General features: G+C 43.9%; 1 protein-coding gene across 3 annotated transcripts; it reads left to right on the forward strand.

The window, feature by feature from the left end:
- Window position 1: 1 nt before the first annotated feature.
- On the forward strand, window positions 2-21503 carry ATP5F1C (ATP synthase F1 subunit gamma; the record flags this gene model as incomplete). Of its 3 annotated transcripts, XM_084781056.1 has the most annotated exons (10): window positions 3-156; window positions 8406-8440; window positions 9466-9597; window positions 14710-14914; window positions 15343-15486; window positions 15577-15641; window positions 17593-17748; window positions 18115-18211; window positions 20737-20773; window positions 21370-21503. In XM_084781056.1, the coding sequence occupies exons 1-9, from the start codon at window positions 101-103 to the stop codon at window positions 20741-20743; spliced, it is 897 nt and encodes a 298-aa protein (XP_084637182.1). In that variant the 5' UTR covers window positions 3-100. The 3 variants fall into 3 exon arrangements, with proteins under 3 accessions (XP_084637183.1, XP_084637184.1, XP_084637182.1); XM_084781057.1 differs by lacking the exon at window positions 20737-20773 and having other exon boundaries at window positions 2-156; XM_084781058.1 differs by lacking the exons at window positions 20737-20773; window positions 21370-21503 and having other exon boundaries at window positions 2-156; window positions 18115-18215.
- Between the last annotated feature and the right edge of the window lie 1968 nt (window positions 21504-23471).

Genomic DNA, 23471 nt, shown 5'->3' on the forward strand with positions numbered 1-23471 from the left:
GATTTAGCGAGACCAGAGACGCGAGAGACGAGGGCGGGTGCGCCGGCAGCTCCCGCGCACGCGCAGTGAGTCCCGTCTGCCCGACCTTCAAGGTTCCACCATGTTCTCGCGGGCGAGTGTCGTCGGGCTGTCGGCCTGCGCCGTGCAACCGCAATGGTATGAGTGAATCGGGAGGGATGCGGGGCTCGGGCTGCAGCAAGGCAGGAGGGATAGGGCTGCATGCTCACCCCGGGCTGAGGAAGGACCCAACTTCTGCAGGTCCGGACCCGGCCGCGGGGACGTCTGCAGAGCTGGAAGGGCGCGTGCCAGAGCCCGGGCAGGGGTGAAAGGGAACAAGGTCACGGTCTGGTCCCAGGAGACTAGAACGGCCATCCGGGACCTCCAGACCCGGACGGGAGTCGATTGAGCGTTGGAGCTACTCGGTTTTCGATTAGCTCCGTACTTCCGGGAGCACGTCGTGCAAAGTCTTTTTGAAAGGTCCTCAAGGTGAAGGGGAGACCCAAGAAAAAGCCTGGAGAAAGTTAACTTGTAACTTTGTCTTTGGCGCCCTGTGACACATTGCACTGTTGAGCGGCGTGGCCCTTTTAAGATGTGGCCGATTGCTTGACCTCATCCGTCAGGCTGTGTATCCGGCACTTGCTGGGTACTGGACAGACGAAGGGACTTAAGTCAGCGTCCTCCTGGACTTGCTGGTCGTCTTGATGCTGCTGAAGGGACTTCAAAAAGGTCTGCCGTTGAGAAAGAGAAAGGCATCTGGCATTGTCATCACACCTTCTTGGCGAAGTAGTACCCCTGCAAGGTCATAAAACGGTCCCAAGGTCCCTCGCTAGGAGGAGGAGAAGGCCACATATGGGCCTTAATAAAGTGACATTTGTTAACTACCATGCGCTACAGAGATACAATAAAGTTTGATGACTTTAAACATTAATTCCCGGGGCAAACAAAAAAATGCATATTAGAGTGCCTAGGGATGGACAGATAAAATGTGCCTTATTAATCACATTGTATAATAACATGGATTGCTTTGAAGCTGCACGTCTGGAAGAATTGGTCCTAACGAGATTATTAACTATAAGCAGTGTCCTAGGTTTTACAGTATTGTTAAGGCGCTCCAGCACTAGAGTTGTTTCCTCCTTTTTAATGGAACTACTAGGAATTAATTGAAATAGTTCTTTCATTAAGCAAAGAATTTATAGCAATATGCCAAGGCTCCAAAGTAGTAAGGACATTAGATATGATGGGAACTACGTACATAAAGAATGTTGGCAGAATGGCGGTGGCGCACACCCTTAATCTCAGCACTCAGGAGGCAGAGGCAGGCAGATCTCTGAGTTTGAGGCCAGCCTGGTGTACACATTGTGTTCCAGAGAAAGCCTGTGTGTTTGTTTGGAGGTAGGTGATGGTGTTGGTAGATTAACCTTGGAAGTCAGGCTGGTTTGCTTAATATGGGAAGTCACTGCAGTTGAATTTTCAGTTGTGGCAGTCAGCCCGCAGACATTCATGGAGTGCCTTGCACACCAGTCGGCCCCAGTCAGGTGTTAAAACGCGATGGGTCTGTGCGCTTCCTGGGAAAGCTCTGGGCATCCGGTGGTGCTCAGCAAACACCAGCTCTTTGCCATCCTTTGCATTTACTGTGCCTTTTATGGGCCAGTGTCTTTTGAACCTGAAGTTAATGCATCACTGGTGAGATTATATGAAGATATTTTGGTAGTATCGCTTTTACGTGAGAGCTCTTGGTCTGAGGTAACTAGTGCTGGGAATTTAAACTGGAACCTAATGAGCAAATGAAGGCAGACTTTAACAGAACCTATGGGATGTTGGTTGTAATTGGGTAGACTGAAGATTCAGGGAGCATCGATGTAATATGGAATACATACTCCTTTCCTGTTTCAAATATTTCGTTGCTTTTGGTGCCTGAGGTCTTTCCATCTTTGGGCCTTGTTTTCTCCACTTTAATTGCCTTTTGACTTCTGAAATTAAAGTGTTACAGTTTCAGGGACTGGAGAGTTGCCTCTGCAGTGAAGAGCGTTTGTTGCTCTTGCAAAGGACCTGTGTTTGCAGCACCCACACATTTAACCATCCTTAACTCCAGCTCCAGGGGATCCGACACCCCTCTTCAGACCTTCACAGGCACTGGCCATGCACACACAGCACACATAGATAATACATTCAGGCAAAAATACTCACCCACATAATATAAATCTGAAGGTTTCACGGTCCACAGAGATAGTTTTCAGGGGAGATTGGATAATGGGGTCCCTGACCTTATTCCCATCTTCAACTTTGGAGAAAATATTTTTATATCCTTAGTGTTCGACAGTCCCTAAAATGGACTGCTGTGTATAATGGGTTCCAGTGGCCGTGACTGAAGAGTGGGCAGGCAGATTTCATCTGAGGGAAAGAGGGTACCTGTCTACTGGTAAATGTTAACTGAGAGGCAGCAGGAATTGTCTAACAGGTGGGCTCCGGAGCTGGCTTTGAGTCCTGACAGCTCCACTTTGCCTGGCTGTGTGTCCACGGGAAAATTACCCAGTGTCTGTGTCCGTGTCCCCCCGCCAACCCTATTCTGCTACCCTCACCTCTGTCTTTATCTTTGAACCAGGCAGTGCTAGTTTAGTGTAGGACTATATAAGTGTTGCACAGTGCCGGAATTGCTGGCTTAGATCAAATACATGAATTTAAACCATGAAAACAGGGTTATAAGCACTGTACATACAGCACGTGAAAAGGTTGCTCCGTCTGTCCGAGGAGGAGATGATGGAGTTAGAGAAGAGTGGTTAGGTCTTGTGGAGTAGCGTCGGAATTTGATAAACTTGAAACTTTTTCTTGAGAAAAGGGTGTTTTCCTTAATTTCTGTGCTATGCAGCAGTACACACTCCTTAAAAACCTTCCAGACTGCTAATTCTTTCCTGATTCCCTCCTGTTTGAAGACTTTCAAACAGCACTGTACTCAAAGAAGATACTGCAGCTTACCCACAGTCCGCGTGATTCTGCATCCACCATGCTTGGCGATCGCAGGGTTCCATACTGACCTCCAGAGGATGAGTCTGTGCATGATGCAGTGTCTGGGACTTTATCTCCCCAATGCAAACTCTTCGCAGTAGAGCAAGCTATCCGCACGGGCTCAAGCCTGACTGACATCCTGACTCCAACTCCCTGGACCCACAATTGAAGGAGAGAGCCAAGTCCCAGAAGCTGTCCCTTGACCTCTACCCTTGAGACTCTGTACTCTATATTCGTGTTTCCCCCGCCTCCCATGTTTTTAAGCAGTCAAGGACCTCATGGCCATCCAGTGGCCAAATTGTTGTAAAAGTAAAGCTGAAGTTGCAGTATAGACAGTCGTCCTGAGCTCAGTGCAGACAAGCCATGAGAGCACTTCAGAGCTTATGAAGTGCAAGTGTGTGCCCTGCGTGGAGGGTTAGAAGTCATTTCCTCACCACACCACAGACTTGGTATTGTGTATTGTGTTGTTCAAATACAGTGTGCAGTTCAGAATCAGTCCATACAGTATTCCATTATGCGGAGCTCATGTCTGTTAAATTGAAGCATGTGCCTAAAGCCACCCTTTCTAACTGTCCATATAGAACTTTTGGGTACTATCACTGAGGAGAGGAAAAACCAGCGTGTGTTACTTCTGCTGTGCTGTCTCCAGAGGGCATTAATAGATGGACACTAGGTGCAATGGCTGCTATACGGAAAGAGTTTGTCACGTCTTCCAGCTTTGATCTTTTCTAGATTTTTACAGCCAAGCCTAGTATTTTCTGTATAGTCTATTTTCCCTTATTTTCTTAATTTGCTTTCTCTATGGCTAAGTAATACCAGTAGTAAACTATGTAAGTCAAAGTGTGTGTGTGTGTGTGTGTGTGTGTGTGTGTGTGTGTGTGTGTTACGTTTAGGGTTTTAGTTTTTTCTAGTGCTAGGGACTGACCCCAAGGCCTTGAATATGACAGGCAAATGTTGCACCACAGAGCTGCATCCCCCAACTTTATTTTTTTATTTATTTTCTGGTTTTTCGAGACAGGGTTTCTCTTGTAGTCCTGGCTGTCCTAGACTCGCTTTGTAGACCAGACTGGCCTGGAACTCAGAGATCCACCTGCCTCTGCCTCTGCCTCTGCCTCTGCCTCTCGAGTGCTGGGATTAAAGGCGTGCATCACCACAACTGGCTGCATCCCCCAGTTTATAAGCCAAGAGATTGACTCTTTAAAACAACAGTTTTGGTTATGACCAATACCATTCTTCCACATATAAATGCCTACTAGCAAAACCGAGACACAAAGCATATGTCCTTCTGTAACCTGCATTTGAAAATTATAAGTAAAAGAAAAACTCATCTTCCAATATAGTTTTAGATTTGTGTGATGTTGAACATTTATTATGGAGAGTTCACGTGGGAGGCGGAAGCAGGTGCATCGCTGTGAGATAGAGGCCAGCCCCTCTCCAAAGCGAGTCCAGGACAGCTAAGGCTACACAGAGAACCCTGTCTCGAAAAAAAACCACTGTGGTAGGGCTGGAGAGGTGGCTCAGTGGTTAAGAGCACTGTCTGCTCTTCCAGAGGTCCTGAGTTCAATTCCCAGCAAACACATGGTGGCTCACAACCATCTACACTTGGATCTGCTGCTCTTTACTAGCATGCAGGTATACATGCAGATAGAGCACTCATACACATAAAATAAATAAAATTGTTTTAAAAAGAAAGACTCTTGCACCTAGTATGGAGAGTTCGTATCCCTACTCAACAGTCTGGACCATCTCCCTGTGCGTCACCTCTTGAATTACCGTGGTGTGCTGTGCTGTGCTTCATCTGTTAAGGTTCACTCATTTGTGAGTTTTATACATTTTCACATATTTTAGAGCCATCATGATGGCTCAGGGTAAAGGCACTTGCCACCAAGTTTGCTAGCCTGAGTTTGATCCCCAGGACCCTTATCATAGGAGAGATGCAACTCTTCAAAAACAGTGGGCCTTTTGGTGTTAGCATGCGTGTCTTGTCGTTCACATGGCATAGGTATAAGAATAAATGTTTTTTGTTTTCTTTTTAAAGGAGTTTAGGGGCTGGGGAAATGGCTCAAAGAGTAAGCACTGGTGGTCTTTACCAAGGTTCAGTTCCCACGCCTACATGATGGATGCTCACAGTCCAAGAGGGTCTCATGGCCACTTCAGCCTCTGGAGGCTGCACGCACATAAATGCAGACAACATTGTCATGCACACAAACATAAAGTTTTAAGAGAATTTTAATGAGGTTTATATTTTGTATGTCTTTTATCCAGAGATAAGTTTTGCAAATTTTGTAATTTAATAAAATCCAACTTTTTTTTTCTAAAGGCCTTTATCTTCCAGAAGTTTTATGAGTTTGCCTGTTCCTCTTAGGCCTATGGTCACTTTGTTATAGAGGTAGGATTATTGTTTAGATTAATATTTTTGTGTGTGGCTGTCTAACTGCCTAGCTCCTTGTCCATTCAGCCAGTGTTAGCTGGTATGGGTTTTCTTTAAGCTGTTGGTGTGGTAGGACTATGTTATTTTTATATAGTAAATGAACATTGCACAACTGAAATAAATTCTACCTGGTCGTGGTGTAGAATTCTTTCTATATATTTTTGTGCTTGCATGAAAGGTGTTCTTGTAGTACATTTATCTACTTTCAGTGTTAGGCTAATTCTCTCTTCGTAGAATTAGAACGTTTTCCTTCTGTATCTACTTTTACCTTCTGCTATTTGGTTGGGTTTGGTTGGTTTTAGTTTTCAACTACCATCTTTACTGATGGTTTTCAAATTTATGTCTAAACTCTCAGTACTGCTCCTGTTTCCCACCAGCCATTTCCTGCTAGCCCCTCTAGTCTTTACTACATCTTACTCAAAAGTCAGTTCCTCCAGGGAGCTTACCTGTGCTTCTGCGATGGGTATGATCGCAGAGTCCACCTAGATCCTTACAGAGAAGCCCTGAGGTCAGGCTTCCTGCTTCCCTTGCCTCTAAGAGTGTGCTCAGCGTAGTCTCTTACTTCCGGTTCCTACACACTCCATCCTCACTCACTTCAGGCCGACGATTGCCATCTGACATCTAATTTGTGGGCTTATAAACATCTCTTCCTTAACCACCTACTTTCTGATTGTATTGAAGGCTTCTCGTATGGCAGGGGACTCACCTCTGGTACCATAAACCTGGTCATAAGCTTTAGTAGGAGAGCTGCTCCTGCTGTCTTGCTAAGTGGATATAGTGTGCCTGCCAGGCGCCCTTCGAAGCTCTGTGCCCGTAGATGAGTGCTGCTGCCAGCTGTGGTCAGAATTAAAATGCTCAGTCCTTAGTGGGGCATTTGTATCGCCCCCTCCAAAGCCCAGGGATGAAAATGTAGGAGCCATCGGGTGAAGTTCAGTGTTGAGAATTGAGTCTTCTGGCCAGGGCATGGCTGTGGCACTCTATTGAGCCCTTCAGCTTTCATCCTGGGGGAGAAGGGGCTCCTCCCCTCCTGGGTGAGACTTTATTGGCAGTTAACAACGGTTGTCAGGTGGGAGGGGCTTACAGGCCCCGCCCCTTCCTGAAGCTCTGTACACAGTTTAGAGTTGCTGAGGGAGGAAGAGACATTTTTTTTCCAGTGGTGCAGGCACTGGTAAGTTGCCCTAAATAGCCCCTCGCTCCTACTTGTGTAAGGAACCCTAATTAAAATCATTGTTCACCAAGTGACTGGGGTAGGAAAAAAGACATGGAGCAGAAGGAAAACTGGCCGACTGGGAAGAGGGAGGGGGGAGAGGAATGAGAGGGTAGTGCATGTAAACGTCATGATGAAACCTACTATTGTGTATATTAATATACGCTAATAAAAACTACAGGAAGTCAACTTTGGAACAAATTCTACCATGTCTGTAGGTTGGGGTGGGGTCCATGTAGTGCTTAGCTTTGCTTTGTAGTTCTCTGCCCACTCCCATAAGGGCAGAACCTGTCTTAGTTTTCCTAATACCTAATTTAAAAGAAAGAAAATACTTTAATGCAAACAAGGGCTGTATTGTGAGTGGTCTAAACTATCAACGTGGACAAACAAACATAGAATGCTGAGGGCCTGGAGCCACCACTTTTTTGATGTGTGTGTGTGTGTGTGTGTGTGTGTGTGTGTGTGTGTGTTTGTTTTCAAGACAGGGTTTCGCTGAGTAACCTTGGCTGTCCTGGACTCGATTTGTAGCCCAGGCTGGTCTCGGTTTCACAGCGATCCTGCCCCTGCTTCCCAAGTGCTGGGATTAGAGGTGTGCGCCACCACGCTCAGCTGTGGAACTAACTCTTAAAGCTCATCCTTATTGCAGGTTTTTAGGAATGGTTTTGGTTAATGTACGAGAAGTAAGTTTCGTGGTGGCATTTTCATGCATCTTATGTTTGTCTTCATTCACCTCTCTTGTTCCTAATAATGCCCTTCCATTTTAATGTGTATGTACATATGGGTGTGTGTGTGTGTGTGTATATACACACACACACACACACACACTCCTAGGCCCTGTCTATAAAAAACAATATTAAAGATATTACACATGTAGCCGGGCGTGGTGGCGCACGCCTTTAATCCCAGCACTCGGGAGGCAGAGGCAAGTGGATCGCTGTGAGTTCGAGGCCAGCCTGGTCTACAGAGCAAGTCCAGGACAGCCAAGGCTACACAGAGAAACTCTGTCTCAAAAAACCAAAAAAAAAAAAAAAAAAAAAAAGATATTACACATGTAATATTTCAGCACAGCCTGTGGCTCTCACTTCCCCATGACTACCTTTTCTTGCATCCTAGACAAGACATTGTCCTTCAGAACTGTATCCTGAAGTTGCCTTCCTTGGGGTGCCTCTGCACTGACTGGTTAATTTTAAGTGTAGCTTTGACTCCTGATAGCAGTAGCTTGTACGAATCCAAAGAATTAAAAAGAAATTTTTTTTTTAACTTACTTTTGGTTTTTCCAGTTGTTTCTCTGTGTAGCCCTGGCTGTCCTGGAACTCGGTTTGTAGTCCAGGCTGGCCTCGAACTCAGGTAGATGCACCTGCCTCTGCCTCCTGAGTACTGGGATAAAAGTTGTGCGCCACTGTGACTGGCGTGGTTTGGCTTGAGTATTATTACTTGTACCATGGGAGTTGGGCTGCATTTCAGTCCTGAAATTTAAATGTAGTTAGACAGCCTAGCGGTGGGAAAGACTTTACCGCCTTGGAAATGAAGTGCGCAGAGGTGCAGACATGGACATCGCTGTTGGTGAGAGCTGTCATGGTGTCCGTGCTTTAGAGCTTGGCGTTAGTACCGGAGTGAAGATGTACCAGAGTTTGTATCACAGAGCATCTGTATTTGATAGTTTGTCTGTATAGTGCATTAAAGTAAGCATCAACTGATGATTCTTGTGTAGCAAAGCTACTGTAGAACAAAGGAACTGAAGTATTTTTTCATCTTTATCCTCAGGATCCAAGTTCGAAACATGGCAACTTTAAAAGATAGTAAGTATTTTGTTTCTCTCAATATGTAAATTAAGACAAACTAAATTTTCGAGATAGGGTTTCTCTGTGTAGCTTTGGCTGTCCTGGACTCACTTTGTAGACCAGGCTAGCGTCGAACTCACAGGGATCTGCCTGCTTCTACCTCCCCGGGTGCTATGATTACATGCGTGTACCACTGTAGAAATAATTTTTAATATACCAGTTGTGCAAGCAACATGGCTTAGCAGATAAAGGTTCTAGCCACCAAGCTTAAGGACCTCTGTGGAAAGAGCTTTCAGGAAAGCTCCTGAAAGTTGTCCTCTGATCTCCATAAGCACACTGTGGTACTCCCCCACACATGCGTTCACACAAGTAACAGTAAATGTGTGTGCATATATCTAGGAAATATGCACATATATATGCCTCATTGTCCATTGTATTTTTCTCGGAGTTGACAAATTAGTTCGCATTGTATGTATTTGATTTTTTAAAGATTTATTTATTATGTTACAGTGCTCTGCCTGCATGTACATCTGCACACCAGAAGAGGGCATCAGATCACATTATAGATGGTTGTGAGCCACCACGTGCTTCTTGGAATTGAACTCTAGACCTTTGAAAGAGCAGCCAGTGCTCTTAAGCTCTGAGCCATCTCTCCAGCCCTGGAGAGATTCAATTTTTTTTTTTGAAAGACTGTATGAGATGACACAAAAGAATGTTGGTCTTTATTATCTGTAGAATGATGATGATGTAGCTAGAAAATCTATCCTGCTTTAGTGTGTTTAAAACAACTAAAAATAATAGTATGACGTAAGTAGGTAAGGCCATTTCTGTCTGATTTAATGTTGTGTGTGTGTGTGTGTTGTTCGTTTTCGTGTCTTAAGGAGCCAGCCTTGCTCCCTGACTGGGACTGCTTGGCACGTTCACATTAGTTTAGCATGGGCTGAGTGTCAGTTGCTGTGCTTGGCACTTTGGAAGGACCTCTGAGGTCTCGGGTGAAACTGTACCATGTCTCCATTGTCTAACACAGCTCTTCAATTTTTTAGTTACCCGGAGACTGAAGTCCATCAAAAACATCCAGAAAATTACCAAGTCTATGAAGATGGTGGCTGCTGCAAAATATGCCCGGGCTGAGCGAGAGCTGAAGCCAGCTCGAGTGTATGGAACAGGCTCCTTAGGTGAGTCAGGAAGAGTGTGGTACACACAGACAATGTGTTCGCAGTGGTAGTTTTGTCCACTTTGAAAACCCAGACATATGTGGGAAGACGGAATCCAGGCCTGTGGGCATGTTGTGTGGCATCTTCTTGGCAGCACACTGGGCTGTGCCATCTCTGAGCAGCAAGACCTGAGCTGTATGTACTGAGCAGAGAAAGCCAGTAAGCAATGATCCCCCATGGTGTCTGTTTCAGTCCTTGTCTCCAGGGCCCTGCCTTGGCTTGCCGAGGCAGTGTAAAATAAAATCTGTCCTCCCCAAGTTGATCTGAGTTCCTGTTGAATCAACAGAAACCAAACTAGGATCCTTGGTATGTTGCCAAGCCTGTCCTGAGCACTCAACATGTACTTGAGTTTTCATGTATGCGAATTTACATATAATTTCTGCACACCAGAGTCTGGGAACTTGCTCAGGGTCACATGAATTAACAAGAGTCTTCTGTATGTTTTGCCACAAAGCCTGTGTATTAGCACTGTTTGTAACTGTTAACTTTAAAGTTTACAGCCTAAAACCTTTCTTGGGTTATTACAGTACCGTCTGAAAGACTGGGAAGTAGTATTCATCCTGCTATGAACCGTGTGTGCTGTGTTTGCACAGGAAGGTGAGGACAATGAGTGGGAAAGCAGACAGGGCAGTGAGGACTCAATTATAGCTTTATATAATCTGTTCTTGATTCTTTTTCCTACAGAGGAAAGTGGCATGGTATTTTTAAGGACTTATTTTGTGTTTAGATGAATTTATACTAATTTGATTATTAATTTATTTTAGGGATAAGGAAAATTAAAGAGGTAGAAAATTTCCTATCTTAACTGTAATTACATTATCCAAATTCTTGCAGTATCATGCATGCTGTTTTGCACTGAATTAAGTCCATGTCAAAGAATTCTTACCTTACTATGAAAAGTTGGCAGATTTGAAAGTGAAGGAGATCATAGTAGGTTAAGATTAGTGCCTGTTGCTCAGTCTTTCCAACCCTCTAGCTGCTCTTTTTCTAGTCTTTTCCCCGGGGCTGTAGTAATTACCGGTGGCTGGCTTCATTCTGTCCCTCCTGCAAATCTCTTTACAATTAGAATGCAGTTGTCAGTGACCCTCAAGCCTTTATCCAGGTCTGCTCTGCCTCACCTCCCTGCCCGCATGCTGCTGTTTCTTTCCTCTGCTTTACACAGGTTTCCGCTGCTCTGCAGGCCTCTCAGCCATCTTACCCAGGCGTAGCTTTCCATATCACTGACTGTACTTTATTTCTCGTGTCATTATGTTATAGGGTTCTCACTTTTTTTTTTTAATCTTGAAGGAAAGAATTTAGTGAAGAGACACAAAAAATATAGAGATCATTTATTTAGCAAAACACACACTCCAGAGACTGGCGTAGGCTGCTCATGGGGGCAGTAGAACAGTGGCTTCTCCATTGTGGTTTTTAAAGAAATGTTTTGAGGTGGGTGGCATGTTCTGGAGGAATTCCTACCCTTCTTTTGAACATTTCTCCTCATAATCATCTAGGAAAGTCCACACTCTTTAAATAATACTGATTCATAGTCAAGGTTTCTTGAAAATGCAGACCTTTTTTATTAATGCATCTGTGTGGGGACTGCTCTGCTTCTAAGTTTTTCATTATGTGTCTGTAAAATTGTCCATAGAAGTCAGAAGAGAGTGTCAGGTCCCCTGGAACTGGAGTTACAGGTGGTTGTGAGCTGCCTGTCACCGTGGGGTCTGGGAACCAAACGCTAAGAGAGGCATGCCACTGAGCCATCTCGGTGTCTGATGTGGCAAGAACAGTCTTTCTCCAGCCTCAAGGACATTTGAGTAGAAAGGGCGCTCTGACTGTCACGAGACAGACCCCACAGGATCCAGTACAGTCTGCTTGATGACCTTGTGCTAACCCTTTGAGGCTGCTCAGCACCCGTGTTTCTGGCTGAAGAACTATCATGAGGCATTATCATGAAGGTGGGACCAAGATTTTACAGTAGTGTCTCAGACTGTACAAACAGGGCTATGCTGTCTTCTAGGACTTTCTCACCACTTGGCTATTCAGGTCTATCATGGGGACAAGTGTACGTATGCTGTGTGTGTGTAGAAGTCAGAGGTGGGCATCAGGTGTCTTCCTCGGTCAGGTCTCTGCTTTATGGAAACAAGCGTTCACTAAAGCTGGAACCCATGGTTTTGGCTAGTCTCGCTGGCCAGTGAGCCTTAGGGATCCATCCATCTGTCTGTGCCTCAGCGCTGGGGGGTCACAAACCTGCACCAACATTTCTTACAGCCCTTACAGCCCTTAAGCTTAAGTCCTCATGGCTATGGGGCAAGCACTGACCAACTAGACCGTCTCCTCCCCAACCCCGTGTGTGTGTGTGTGTGTGTGTGTGTGTGTGTGTGTCTGTCTGTCTGTGTGTGTCTGTGTGTGTTTATTACCTAACAATTATGATTTGACCCATGTGTGTTTGTTTTATTATTTGACTCCCTGCTAGAATAGAATTATCTTCCCTGCAGGTCCAGCACCTAGGACAATAAACATGTGCAAAGAGCTCTTGTTCTTCCAGAAGACCCATTATCCCATTCTGGTCTCTGAGGGCACCATCACACATGTACATATATGTAGACACATATTTACACATAAATAAAAGTAAACACACAAAAAGACAAGGTTTACTAATAGATCCAGAAGCATTATCTTCAAAGGAAATTTTGCTTACCCCCAAATTGAAGATAACATGGCCTGTGTGTGTGCAGTAGCATCTGTGTGCATTAGGTATGGATGGCCTTTTGTGGTAAGTTCTTTTGCACTCATCCATGTCTTTCCTCTCACCTGGGGGTCACAGTGTTGCTGTTTTGTGGTTCTCAGGTCGGTCCTTGGGTTGTTGAATAGCCACTGCTCGCCTGCTGATCAAACAAGATGTGTGTTAGGTGCTGCCGCTATCTTGGATCTCCCTCCCCCCGCCCCCCATGTCTTTTCTAACAGGCACTTAACCTTGCCAAAGGACAGTTTACATGGAGAAACCTCAGGTGAAACAGCTTCTTAAAGTGCTGTATTTACAGCTGGTGAGCTGCCTCAGCCAGTGAAGGCTTGGACACCTCCCTTGTTTAAAATGTGTGCCATAGGAGGCACTGCGTAATTTCATCTCTGTAGCCTGGGACCCAGGACCTTACACTGTAGGAGTGCTGAGCTACACCTCTGCCCCTACCATGGCTGTCCTGAAACTCAGATCAACCTGCCTCTGCCTCCCTGAGTGCTGGGATTACAGGTGTGCGCCACCATGCCTGGCTGCCCCTACATTTTTTAACACAAAATTTCTTTACCGGTTTGCTCAATCAGAAATTGAAACTAATATTCAGAAAAAAAGGAATTCTTTTCAAATTTCTAGCTTGCTTATGAAAAGGGGAATCACTTAATTGCCTTTTTTGCTAATAAGAGTAAATATAAGGAATCCTTCCTCCATGTCTTCCACACAGTTCTTCACTTCCTGGCCCAAGAGAGCTAATAGGTGTTGGTAATGGAGCAGTCAGAACAGACGCTCCTGGCAGCTAGCTTCTCAAGTGTTTAATCTGAAACATCCTGACTGCCAGACAGTAAATGGACATTCATTTAAATATCTCAAAAAGTTAGGGCAGGAGTTTATGTTAAGCAATTATGAGGTCTAAAAGCTGTATGTGTTCTGCATACTCTGGCTTTTGGTTTCGTGTTCTTTCAGCTTGGGGAGGGGACACTTACTCATAAAATGTGAGATTCCTGCTCTATAGCGAAAACAAATGGTCTTTTTTTTTTTTTTAAATTTATTAATGTTACATCTCAATGGTTATCTCATCCCTTGTATCCTCCCATTCTTCCCTCCCTCCCATTTTCCCCTTATTTTCCTCCCTTATGACTGTCCCTGAGGGGGATTACCTCCCCCTGTATATGATCATAGGGTATCAAGTCTCTTCTTGGTAACCTGCTATCCTTCCTCTGAGTGCCACCAGGTCTCCCCCTCCAGGGGACATGGTCAAATGTGAGGCACCAGAGTTCGTGTGAAAGTCATACCCCACTCTCCACTCAACTGTGAAGAATGTTCTGTCCATTGGCTAGATCTGGGTAGGGGTTTAAAGTTTACCGCCTGTATTGTCCTTGGCTGGTGCCTTAGTTTGAGCGGGACCCCTGAGCCCAAATCTGCCTATCATAATGTTCTACTTGTAGGTTTCTAGGACCCGCTGGATCCTTCTACTTTGCTATTCTCCCATGTTTCTCGGAAACAGCCTAAGTGTCCCTCAGTAAAAGAATGGATAAAGAATCTGTGGTACATATACACTATGGAATACTACTACTCAGCTATTAAAAACAAGGAATTCCCGAAATTTGTGGACAAATTGAGCTAGAAATTATCATAATGAGTGAGTTAACCCAGAAGCAGAAAGACTCAAATGGTATATACTCACTTATATCTGCATACTAGCCCAAGGGGCATGTCCCATGAAAGCCTTCACTTACCAGTAAACTGGGACAGAGGAGAGGACATCCTATTGTGACAAATGGTTTTCTTAAGGTGGCTGTGAAGAGGAACCTGCAGTCCCGGCAGCAGCCGCTAGTGAAAGCCACCCCTGGGTCTGATGACTGTTCAGCCCTTCAACTTCTTGTCTGTCTCAGGGATCTTTAATCCCACTTAAACTTCTTTGCCTCTACCTGGAAAACAAGACCAGGAAAGTTGGTAAAGTAATGCCAAAAATAGATTCATACCCGTAACTTGAATATCAACACTTTCTATAAAACAGGAGCTTGATGATGTGTAGATGACATGAGAGGCTCGGCAAATGCTTGCTACTTTCTTGGGAATTTACATTGTAGAGAAACCCGATGCCTAGTTGGGAAGAGAACTTCTGTGTTCTCTTCTCTTCTTGGTTGAATCTGTGCATTTTAGCCAATATTTTAAAAGCTGTCCACCTTTGTGGTGTCCTTCCTTGTTGTAAATAAGTGCCCAAGTGCCCTTGGTCTACTCAGTAGGAGCCATCTAGGAAAGGTGCATAGCTGAAGTCAGCTCGTTCCCTCTTAAATTGGCGAGTACCACTACAGTTACTATAAATTCTATTTCAATACTCTCCCTATTTTGCTTTTTAGCTCTGTATGAGAAGGCGGATATTAAGGGACCTGAGGACAAGAAGAAGCACCTCCTTATCGGTGTGTCCTCAGATCGAGGGCTTTGCGGGGCCATTCATTCCTCAGTGGCTAAACAGATGAAGAATGAGGTTGCCACCCTCACAGCAGCTGGAAAAGAGGTTATGATTGTTGGGATTGGTGAAAAGATCAGGGGCATACTTTATAGGTAAGTGAGGTATGGTCCTACTCAGAAGAGTGGGAACGTGAATGAATGGAAGTCTGATTGATAGAGAAAAATTTTCATGATAGATTGGAGTGTGTATCCTGTGTGATGTTTTTTACATTGTGTGTGCATGTGTGTACACTTCCTCAAAACCATAAGCAGAACACAATGAAAATTACCAGAGCTATTGGCATTAAGCTAAAGAAGAAATCCTCAGAGTTATCCAGCCTAGAGGTGCTAGAAAGGAACAGTAGTCCATAGAAAGGCCATAGAAGGTGCCATAAAGGAGTAGCCGTGACATGTGGAACAACCTGACTCAGGCAGTCCACCACCCACATCCCCACAAGAGCCTGGCTCCTGACAACTTTGTTTCTTTTTTCTATTTTCTTTCAATACAAGTATCTCATTAACCTATTTTATGTGACCTCCAGGACTCACTCTGACCAGTTTTTGGTGGCGTTCAAAGATGTGGGACGGAAGCCTCCTACTTTTGGAGACGCATCAGTCATTGCCCTTGAATTGTTAAATTCTGGATATGAGTTTGATGAAGGCTCTATCATTTTTAATCAGTTCAAGTAAGGACATTTCAAATTCAGAGCTCTTTCTTGTGAATGTCTACTTAGCTTAGAAATTATTTTGCTATTCACACGATGTCTGTTGTTCAGGTCTGTTATCTCCTACAAGACAGAAGAAAAGCCCATCTTCTCTCTGAATACCATTGCATCTGCTGGTAAGCGGCTGTCACACAGCAGGCGTTGGGTCAGGAGACCTCTACACTAAGGAAAGCTGGTGCTTGTTGCGTTGTTTTGTTGCTGTTAATGTCTGAAATGGAGTCAGTCTGTAGCCCAGGCTGGCCTCAGATTTTCTTGCTCAGCCTCCCAAGTAGGTAGTAAGTGTACACTGCCTCCCCTGGATTGGGCTGTTTTTAAGAAGCACTAGACAAGGACTGGGGAGATTGCTCAGTGGTTAAGAGGACCTGCTACCCTTGCAGAGGATGTGGGCTTTGTTCCCAGCATCCGCATGCCAGCTCACAACTGTCTTTCATTCTGGCTCGGTGGGCATCAGGCACAAAGTACACATCCATACACGTGTGCAAAACACTCATACACATAAGGTAAAAATAAATCTTCAAGATAAAGAGGCTGCAGCCCCAGTAGTGCTCTCTGGATACTAATCAAGTTGTGGACAAGGCCAGGCCCACCCGTTCATTCATTGAACAAATATTAAACATGCTCCTGCTTTGATGGCAAAAGGCCTTGCTAAAAATTGGCTTTATGCAGTTTACAACAACTGCTGTGGAATCAGATGTCTAGGACAGATAAATTCTCACTACTAATTTCTGAGTGAACTCTGTCATCTTACTGTTGGGTAGTCATCTTTACTCAGTAACACGTCTTAGAAATAACTCTTAGACGTATTTGTTGTATTTCATTTTTTGAGTTTTACATTTGTTTTCCTTCTTTTGGGGAGGTGTATATTTGTCCCTTTTCTTTTTTTCCTTTTAGACCTTGGGTCTTGCTGACTAGCCCAGGGTGGCCTCCAAGTGCATAGTCAACCTGCCTATGCTTCCTGTGCGTCACTACACTCTTGAAAAAATGTTTTTCAAGAATATGCCAAATAGAAGTTAAAATCAGTTTCTAGCTCTTCCATCCTCATGTTAGAAAGTCCTTTTCTCTGACTCTGTCAGATTGCCATTCATATTTAATAACTAATGATTTAGGTGGATTTGTATAACACTATTAAATTCAGTCTTTTTTGTTGTTGTTGTTGTTTGTTTGTTTTTTGTTTTGTTTTGTTTTTTTGAGACAGGGTATAGATGGTTGTGAGCCACCATGTGGTTGCTGGGAATTGAACTCAGGACCTCTGGAAGAGCAGTCACTGCTCTTAACCTCTCAGCCATCTCTCCAAGCCCCAAGGGGAGCTTTATAATGATAAAACCCAACACCGTACACACTACCCCCATAGCTGAGGACTGAACCAAGCAACTTGTACTTGCTAGGCAGACGCTCTACCATTGAGCTAAATCCCCAACCCCATAGCTGTGAAATTTAGTGCTTATTTTATTATTGTTGTTGTTATTGTTATTATTATTATTATTAATTTGAGTATGTGAAGTTTTTTTTCAAGACAGAGTTTCTCTGTAATAGCCTTAGCTGTCCTGGAACTCACTCTGTAGACCAGGCTGGCCTTGAACTCAAGAGATTTGTCTATTTCTGCCTCCTGGTTGGTGGGATTAAAAGGTGTGCACTGCCACCACCTGGTTTACGGCTTATTTTAAATGCCAGCTTCTTAATATAATATTGAAGTTAACTCTGAGGTAAAATGCTAAATTCCTGTTGACATCTATTTTGCTGATAATCTGATATGAAATAGAAGAAATTATTAGAACAGATTCTTTTTGTTTTGTTTTGTTTTTCGAGACAGTTTCTATGTGTGTAGGCTTCCCTGTCCTGGACTCTCTTTGTAGACCAGGCTAGCCTTGAACTCACAGTGATCCACCTGCCTCTGCCTCCCAAGCTGGGATTAAAGGCGTGTGCCACCGCTACCACCTGGCCCTAGAACACTCATTTAACTCAAGAAGATTTCTATAATTATACAAAATTCTTAGTCATAAGCTATGGAATATAGGTAATAGGTCTTCGTCTATATTCTTCAAAGAAACTCTTGGCTTGTTTTAACAGAGAGCATGAGCATTTATGATGACATTGACGCAGATGTGCTGCAGAATTACCAGGAATACAATCTGGCCAACATCATCTACTACTCCCTGAAGGAGTCCACCACCAGTGAGCAGAGTGCCAGGATGACGGCCATGGACAACGCCAGCAAGAACGCTTGTAAGTCCATGACGCTGTACTAGAGGACATTGTGCCCATAGCGGGAAACGGGATTAGACAAAGCTCCACGAACACTGAGAACCCAGTGCATCCCTGCTCAAGTGGGGCTGTGGGCATTGCTCAGAGGAGCACAAAAGTGGTGACAATATTTTGTCTTGTTGGGGTGTCCGTCTTACTTGATAGGTAGAGGATTTGCATGGACTGTGAAAGTAGCTTGTGGGAAAGGTAAAAATAACTTGGTAAAATTCTTACTGACCCAAGAGGCCAGTTTGGGGATCCAAAATGCAACAGGAGCTCCTCAAGTAAGCAGGAATACTCTTTTCTAGTTTTTAATTTTGTTGTCTATCCTTTTTCTTTTGTTTGCAGCTGATATGATTGACAAATTGACGTTGACGTTCAATCGCACCCGCCAGGCTGTCATCACAAAGGAGTTGATTGAAATCATCTCTGGGGCTGCTGCTCTGTGAGTAATATAGCTGGTGCCTTGAGATGTTGTGTTATCTCTGCATGTGGTTGCCTGAGCCTCTGTTGCTTGAGTTTTCTGTTTTGTTTTGTTTTTTTAAAACCAGAACGACTTGTTGCAGCATCTTGTGTCCTCTTATCAAATCTTGATTGGGGGGGGGGGTATCTTGTTTATTCTGTCTGAGCTGAAATGCTCTAGTTTAGTTTCCCATCTTGAGAAACACGTATGTGTGCAGCTTTGAAGCGTTGACTTTCCTGTATTGGGAACAAAGCTGTGAATGGTTCAGTATTGATTGGAAAGTCTTTTTTTTTTTTTTTTCTGGTAAGACAAGCTTTCTGAATTACAAGACTGGCTTTAAGTTTGATTTTTATATAATTCTATTAATCACTGAATGATGGGATTTTAAATTATTAAATATACTAAATAGGTACCATAAAATAGCATACAGCTTTCCTTCAGAAAATGTCTGGATTGCTAGGGAGTAACTGGACATGGACTGCACGCAGGCTGCCGGGCACAAGGTGGTTGTGATGAGGGATGACGTGTAGATGAGTCTTAGCTCCTCGTGCTTGGTTACCAAGTTCTCTGAGTTTAAACTTCTACGTCTGTCTTTAACATTTCCCTTTTTTCATGCCACTAACTACAGGTTATTGCCATTCCCTAAAGTATGAAAGGGTTTGCTGGAGATGGAGGTTTGGCTGTGTTGCCCAAGCTGGTCTCAAGCCAGCTACCCTGTCTCTCCATCTTCTCAGTAGCTGGGGTCATAGCCTGGCCTGGTAACAGCTGGGATTTGTAGAGACCAGACCCTCAGGATGTAGTAGAGGCAGTGTTTGTTTTCAGAGACTTTGTCTCCTCCTCTTTATGGAGAAGACAATAGTTAAAAGAAGGCAATGCAGAATTGTGGAGCTGGGAAGCTGTTCCAGGTCCATGTTGTAAAGGATTATAAAAGGACAGTATAGCCCACAAGGCCTAAAATACTTGCTTGCTGGCTTTTCACAGAATCTACCTGCAAAAAATAGTCTAGTACGTTGTGTGTGATCCTGTATCTTCTGGCCATCAGCACTCTTTCCAGTATAATGTTGTACAAGTACTTACTCACTTGGACCTCAGCTACCTTGATCTTTCCACATCATGCTGTTTCTCACCTCCAAGGAGGTGCTCTCTAGGCTTTTGCCTGGGCTCGGTTCTTCTCTTCTGATTGCTCCAATGATAATAATGATGATTCTTCTCCTTTCTTTTTGTTTTTTTCGAGACAGAGTTTCTCAGTGTATCCTTGGCTGTCATGCTTTGTAGAGCAGGCTGGCCTTGAACTCATATCAATCCACCTACCTCTGCCTCCCTCTTCTGGTGTGAGTGCTGGGATTAAAAGCGTGCACCACTACACCTGGCCGATTCTTCATCTGACACTTACACCTTCCCTGATTGGACTAGAAGAGTCATTTATTCCAGAAAACTAACCTTTGTGGTTTGAGTGAGGCATCTGTTAACATTTGCCTTCACTTTGTCTTAGCACGCCATTTTATCAGGGATTGACTTTGTATTGATTGCTGTCCTCCTTAAGCCTTGGAGGGGTGGAGTCCTAAGACTGGTCCAGTGGAACATAATAAAAGTTGCAACCTGAGCATCCTGCTCCTAAACTATTTTGCTTTCTGAACATAGCTTTGCTAGTTCTGACCCATCTGCAGCCTGCTCATCATTGCTTTATTAGCATCATGGAATACAGTATCTTGATGTCCAGTTTATAAACATGGTTAAAGTTCTCTGACTCCTGGGGTTTTGTCTCCTATCTTGAGACTAAGTCATTTTGACTTTTCACCAAATGCTAAGCTGGCATATTTTGAATGTGGAGCAATATGAGGTACAGAGAACACTGAGTTCTTTTTTACTTCTAAAATGGGGGATATGAGTTGTAAGGATCTAAATTCCGCACAGTTGCAGATGAGGCCTTTTTTCTTGCTTAAGAATGTGACAAACCAAGCCAGGTGCAATGGCGCACACCTGTAATGCCAGCACTCAGGGAGGCAGAGGCAGGTGGATCTCTGAGTTCAAGGCCAGCCTGCTCTACAAAGTGAATCCAGGATAGCCAAGGCTACACAGAGAAACCCTGACCCGAAAAACCAGAGAGAAAAAGACTTTATTTAAACAAGCAAAATCAAGGGAAACGAGAAGGGGATTGGGACATGACGCTGAGAATGTAATCGAGAATGTGTCTAGATAACGTGTGTTCTTTTTAAAGTTACTTGTGCAGTTTCACATGGGGTTGCTTTTATGAAGGAATGGTTTGCATGCTCTGTAACCTATCAGGGATTAGTACAAACATTGGCTATTTAGTAAAATAATAAAAAGCATGAATAAATCATATTTACATTGTCAGCTTAAAATGTTTTCAGTTTATGTTAAAGATTATAACTATTTACACTGTATGCTCAGGGTAACATACCAAGAAATGGCCTGTCGTTAACTAGAATGGAATGCTTCCTAACCTGCTTGTTTTGTGCTCTTTTTCCTTCTAATATAATAACCAGGGATTAATGAAAATCGAGTTGCATCTTCAGACAAGAGGTAACGTTCACACACTCTTCCCTGTAAGCCTTCAGCAAAGGAGCCTAGGCAGGTATCGCCAAAGTCAGCGGTTACTTATTAGCGGTAATGAAACTACTGCGGAGGCTAGATGTGCGGGTGTGGTTGGGCAGTACCACATAGAGGTGGAGCTAAGTGTGAGTGCTGCTAGTGAGCCTTTTAAAGTGTTATTTTATTGAACGTGTACTAAAGTGTAGATACAAGGCAATGACTTTCGGCATAGAGAACTTGAATTATTGAGGAGTATTAAGTGTAGGTTAGTGAGAGCAGTGGATCTCAAACCTATGGTCTAGAATCCTACTGTCTGCTTTATAGGAGTCTCCTCATTCTGCTGTGTTTTGTGCAGCCTCTGGGCAAACAGTCACTGACTTGTGAGTGGGAATGAGGATGAGGAGGAAACTGTTATTATGAAGTCAGTTTGCCCTTAGAAATCCTGCAGTCCCGTAGACCAGAATTTGAGAGCCACCTGCATCTTACTGTGCAAATGCCGTTCCCTGTACCCCACTGAAGAATGTGGTCTTCCTTGTTTTCCACAAGCTACCCTGCCTGACTTCCATTTGTTCTATTCTGTTTTTCAGGTAAAGAAGGAAAACGTTAGCAAGCTGATTTTAACTGATTGCTATCTTTGTCAAAAGAAACTTGGTCTATTGAGTTACAAAGACAGCAAGATGTTTGTAAATTGTCTTACAATAAACAACTTACAGTGAGGAAATCTGTCTCGTTATTAATATTTGTAGTTTTCAAAAGGAGATAATGCCAGGCGGTTGCAAACAGTAACGTTGTGCTGTTGAGGCTCTTTAGCAAAGGTCATTTCAGAAGGTCTGATTTAGTTTTGTGCCAGCCTTCCACAGTCTGGAGCTCTGGGCCCAAGGCAGGACCCTGCAGGCCAGTTTCCCAGGCTGCTGTTCCTCTGCAGTCCTAAAGGCCTGCTGGGAAAATGCAGTTAGAATGCTGCCGGGGCAACTTACTGTTTCTCACAAAAATGCCACAGAATTCCAGGCACATGCATAGTTTCAGGAGTTTTTAGATAACATTTGCATGCATTGAGAAGGCAAGTATGTTTCATATGGATGAAGGGCTGGGGAGGTAGCTTAGCAGTTAGAAAGGCTTCTGCTTTTCCAAGAAACCTGAGTTTACTTCCCAGTAACTCCAGCTCCAGGGATCTGATCGGTGTTATGGCCTCCTAGAGAGCCTGTGTATTTGTGGCATAAATTTTTGACTGCATGAAGTGGTTCTGTGTACTATGTAGGCCATACCAAAATGTCAGGGATTTTCTATTTGTTTAAAATAGGGCACTTAAAGCTACTGCCATATGGTCCAGCTATATACCACTCCTGGCTGTGTATCTGAAGGATTCTGTCAGCATACCCTAAGTGTGCTTGCATACCCAGATCCCTAGGTGTTTACCCACAGATGAACGAATCCACATCACAAGGGAACTGGAGTCATAAGTGAAGTAAGCTAAAAAAGCATAGTTTCCTCTCATGGTCCAGGTTTTAGTTTCAAATATATACACACACGTACATAGGGCATGAAAGAAAAGAGGGGCAGGACAGATAGCTCATCAATTAAGAGCACTGTCTGCTCTTCCCGAGTTCAATTCCCAGCATCCACGTGGTGGTTTACAACCAGCTATGCAGGTATCTGATGCCCTCTTCTGGCATGCAGGTGTAAATGCAGCTAGAGCTCTCATATAAATAAATCTGAAAGTAGAAGTGGGAGGAAGTCCAGGAGGAGGAAACAGAGTAATGGGAAAGACAGATGTGTGTTTGTGATGAGAACCGGAGCTTTTTGGAGCCCTGGGGACTGAATAAGAGCAAGGTACAGTGATGCCTGTATGAAAACTAAAGTGGAATTATTTTGTGCACTAAATAAAATGCCACTGACAGTTTATTTTGAAAGTAATACAGGGATTCTACAAATGGTTGTAGTACACATTTCCCCTGATTAATTGTGTAGGCCTTTGTCTTCTGGCTGCCAAATGACAAGTCTTGAAGCCCTTTTACCAGTGATACTTTCCTTTTGAAAGCTGTATGCTGTGTGTAGGGCAGGGGAACACACGGCCTCACGCTCAGTACTGAGCCACAACCCTAACCCTCCATGAGAACCTTTATGTTTCTGTCCTGGTAATTCGGAGCAGTGGTCTTAGTATGGCCCTGGTTATGTGCACTGCATTTAACACCGAGACACAGCTGTGGGGAGACCTATGGTGAAGACAAGTATCCTCATCCCCATTGTATTGACAGATTTCTTCTCCTTGCCACCTGTCTGCTTTCCAGAACCTGGTTTTTATATTGATTTGCAATTTCCCCTTTTCTTTATATATTCTCCAACGTTTTCTTATAAATCTTGCACTTACATTTATTTCTTTCCTGAGCATTCTTGTAATTCCTTAAAATATTAATTCAATTTGTTTTCCCTGCATAGTGTCTAGTTCTCATGTTCCAAAGGCTTGGCAACTTTCATAAAGGGCCACTCGACCTTCTGGCCACGTAAGGTCTCTGCTGCACACTCATTTTTGTTTGTACAATCCTTTAAAATATAAAAAACGTGCTTAGTGACTTGGCCCTGTTTTACCTGCCAACTCTTGTTCTAGAGGCTTGGAAATCCTTAGTGTGTCCACCCTGCAGGCTTATTAATGTATATACTTTGGACTGAAGAGATGACTCAGCAGCTAAGA

The sequence above is a fragment of the Acomys minous genome (assembly GCF_964271855.1).
Source record: "Acomys minous genome assembly, chromosome: 5".
Lineage (NCBI taxonomy): Eukaryota > Metazoa > Chordata > Mammalia > Rodentia > Muridae > Acomys > Acomys minous.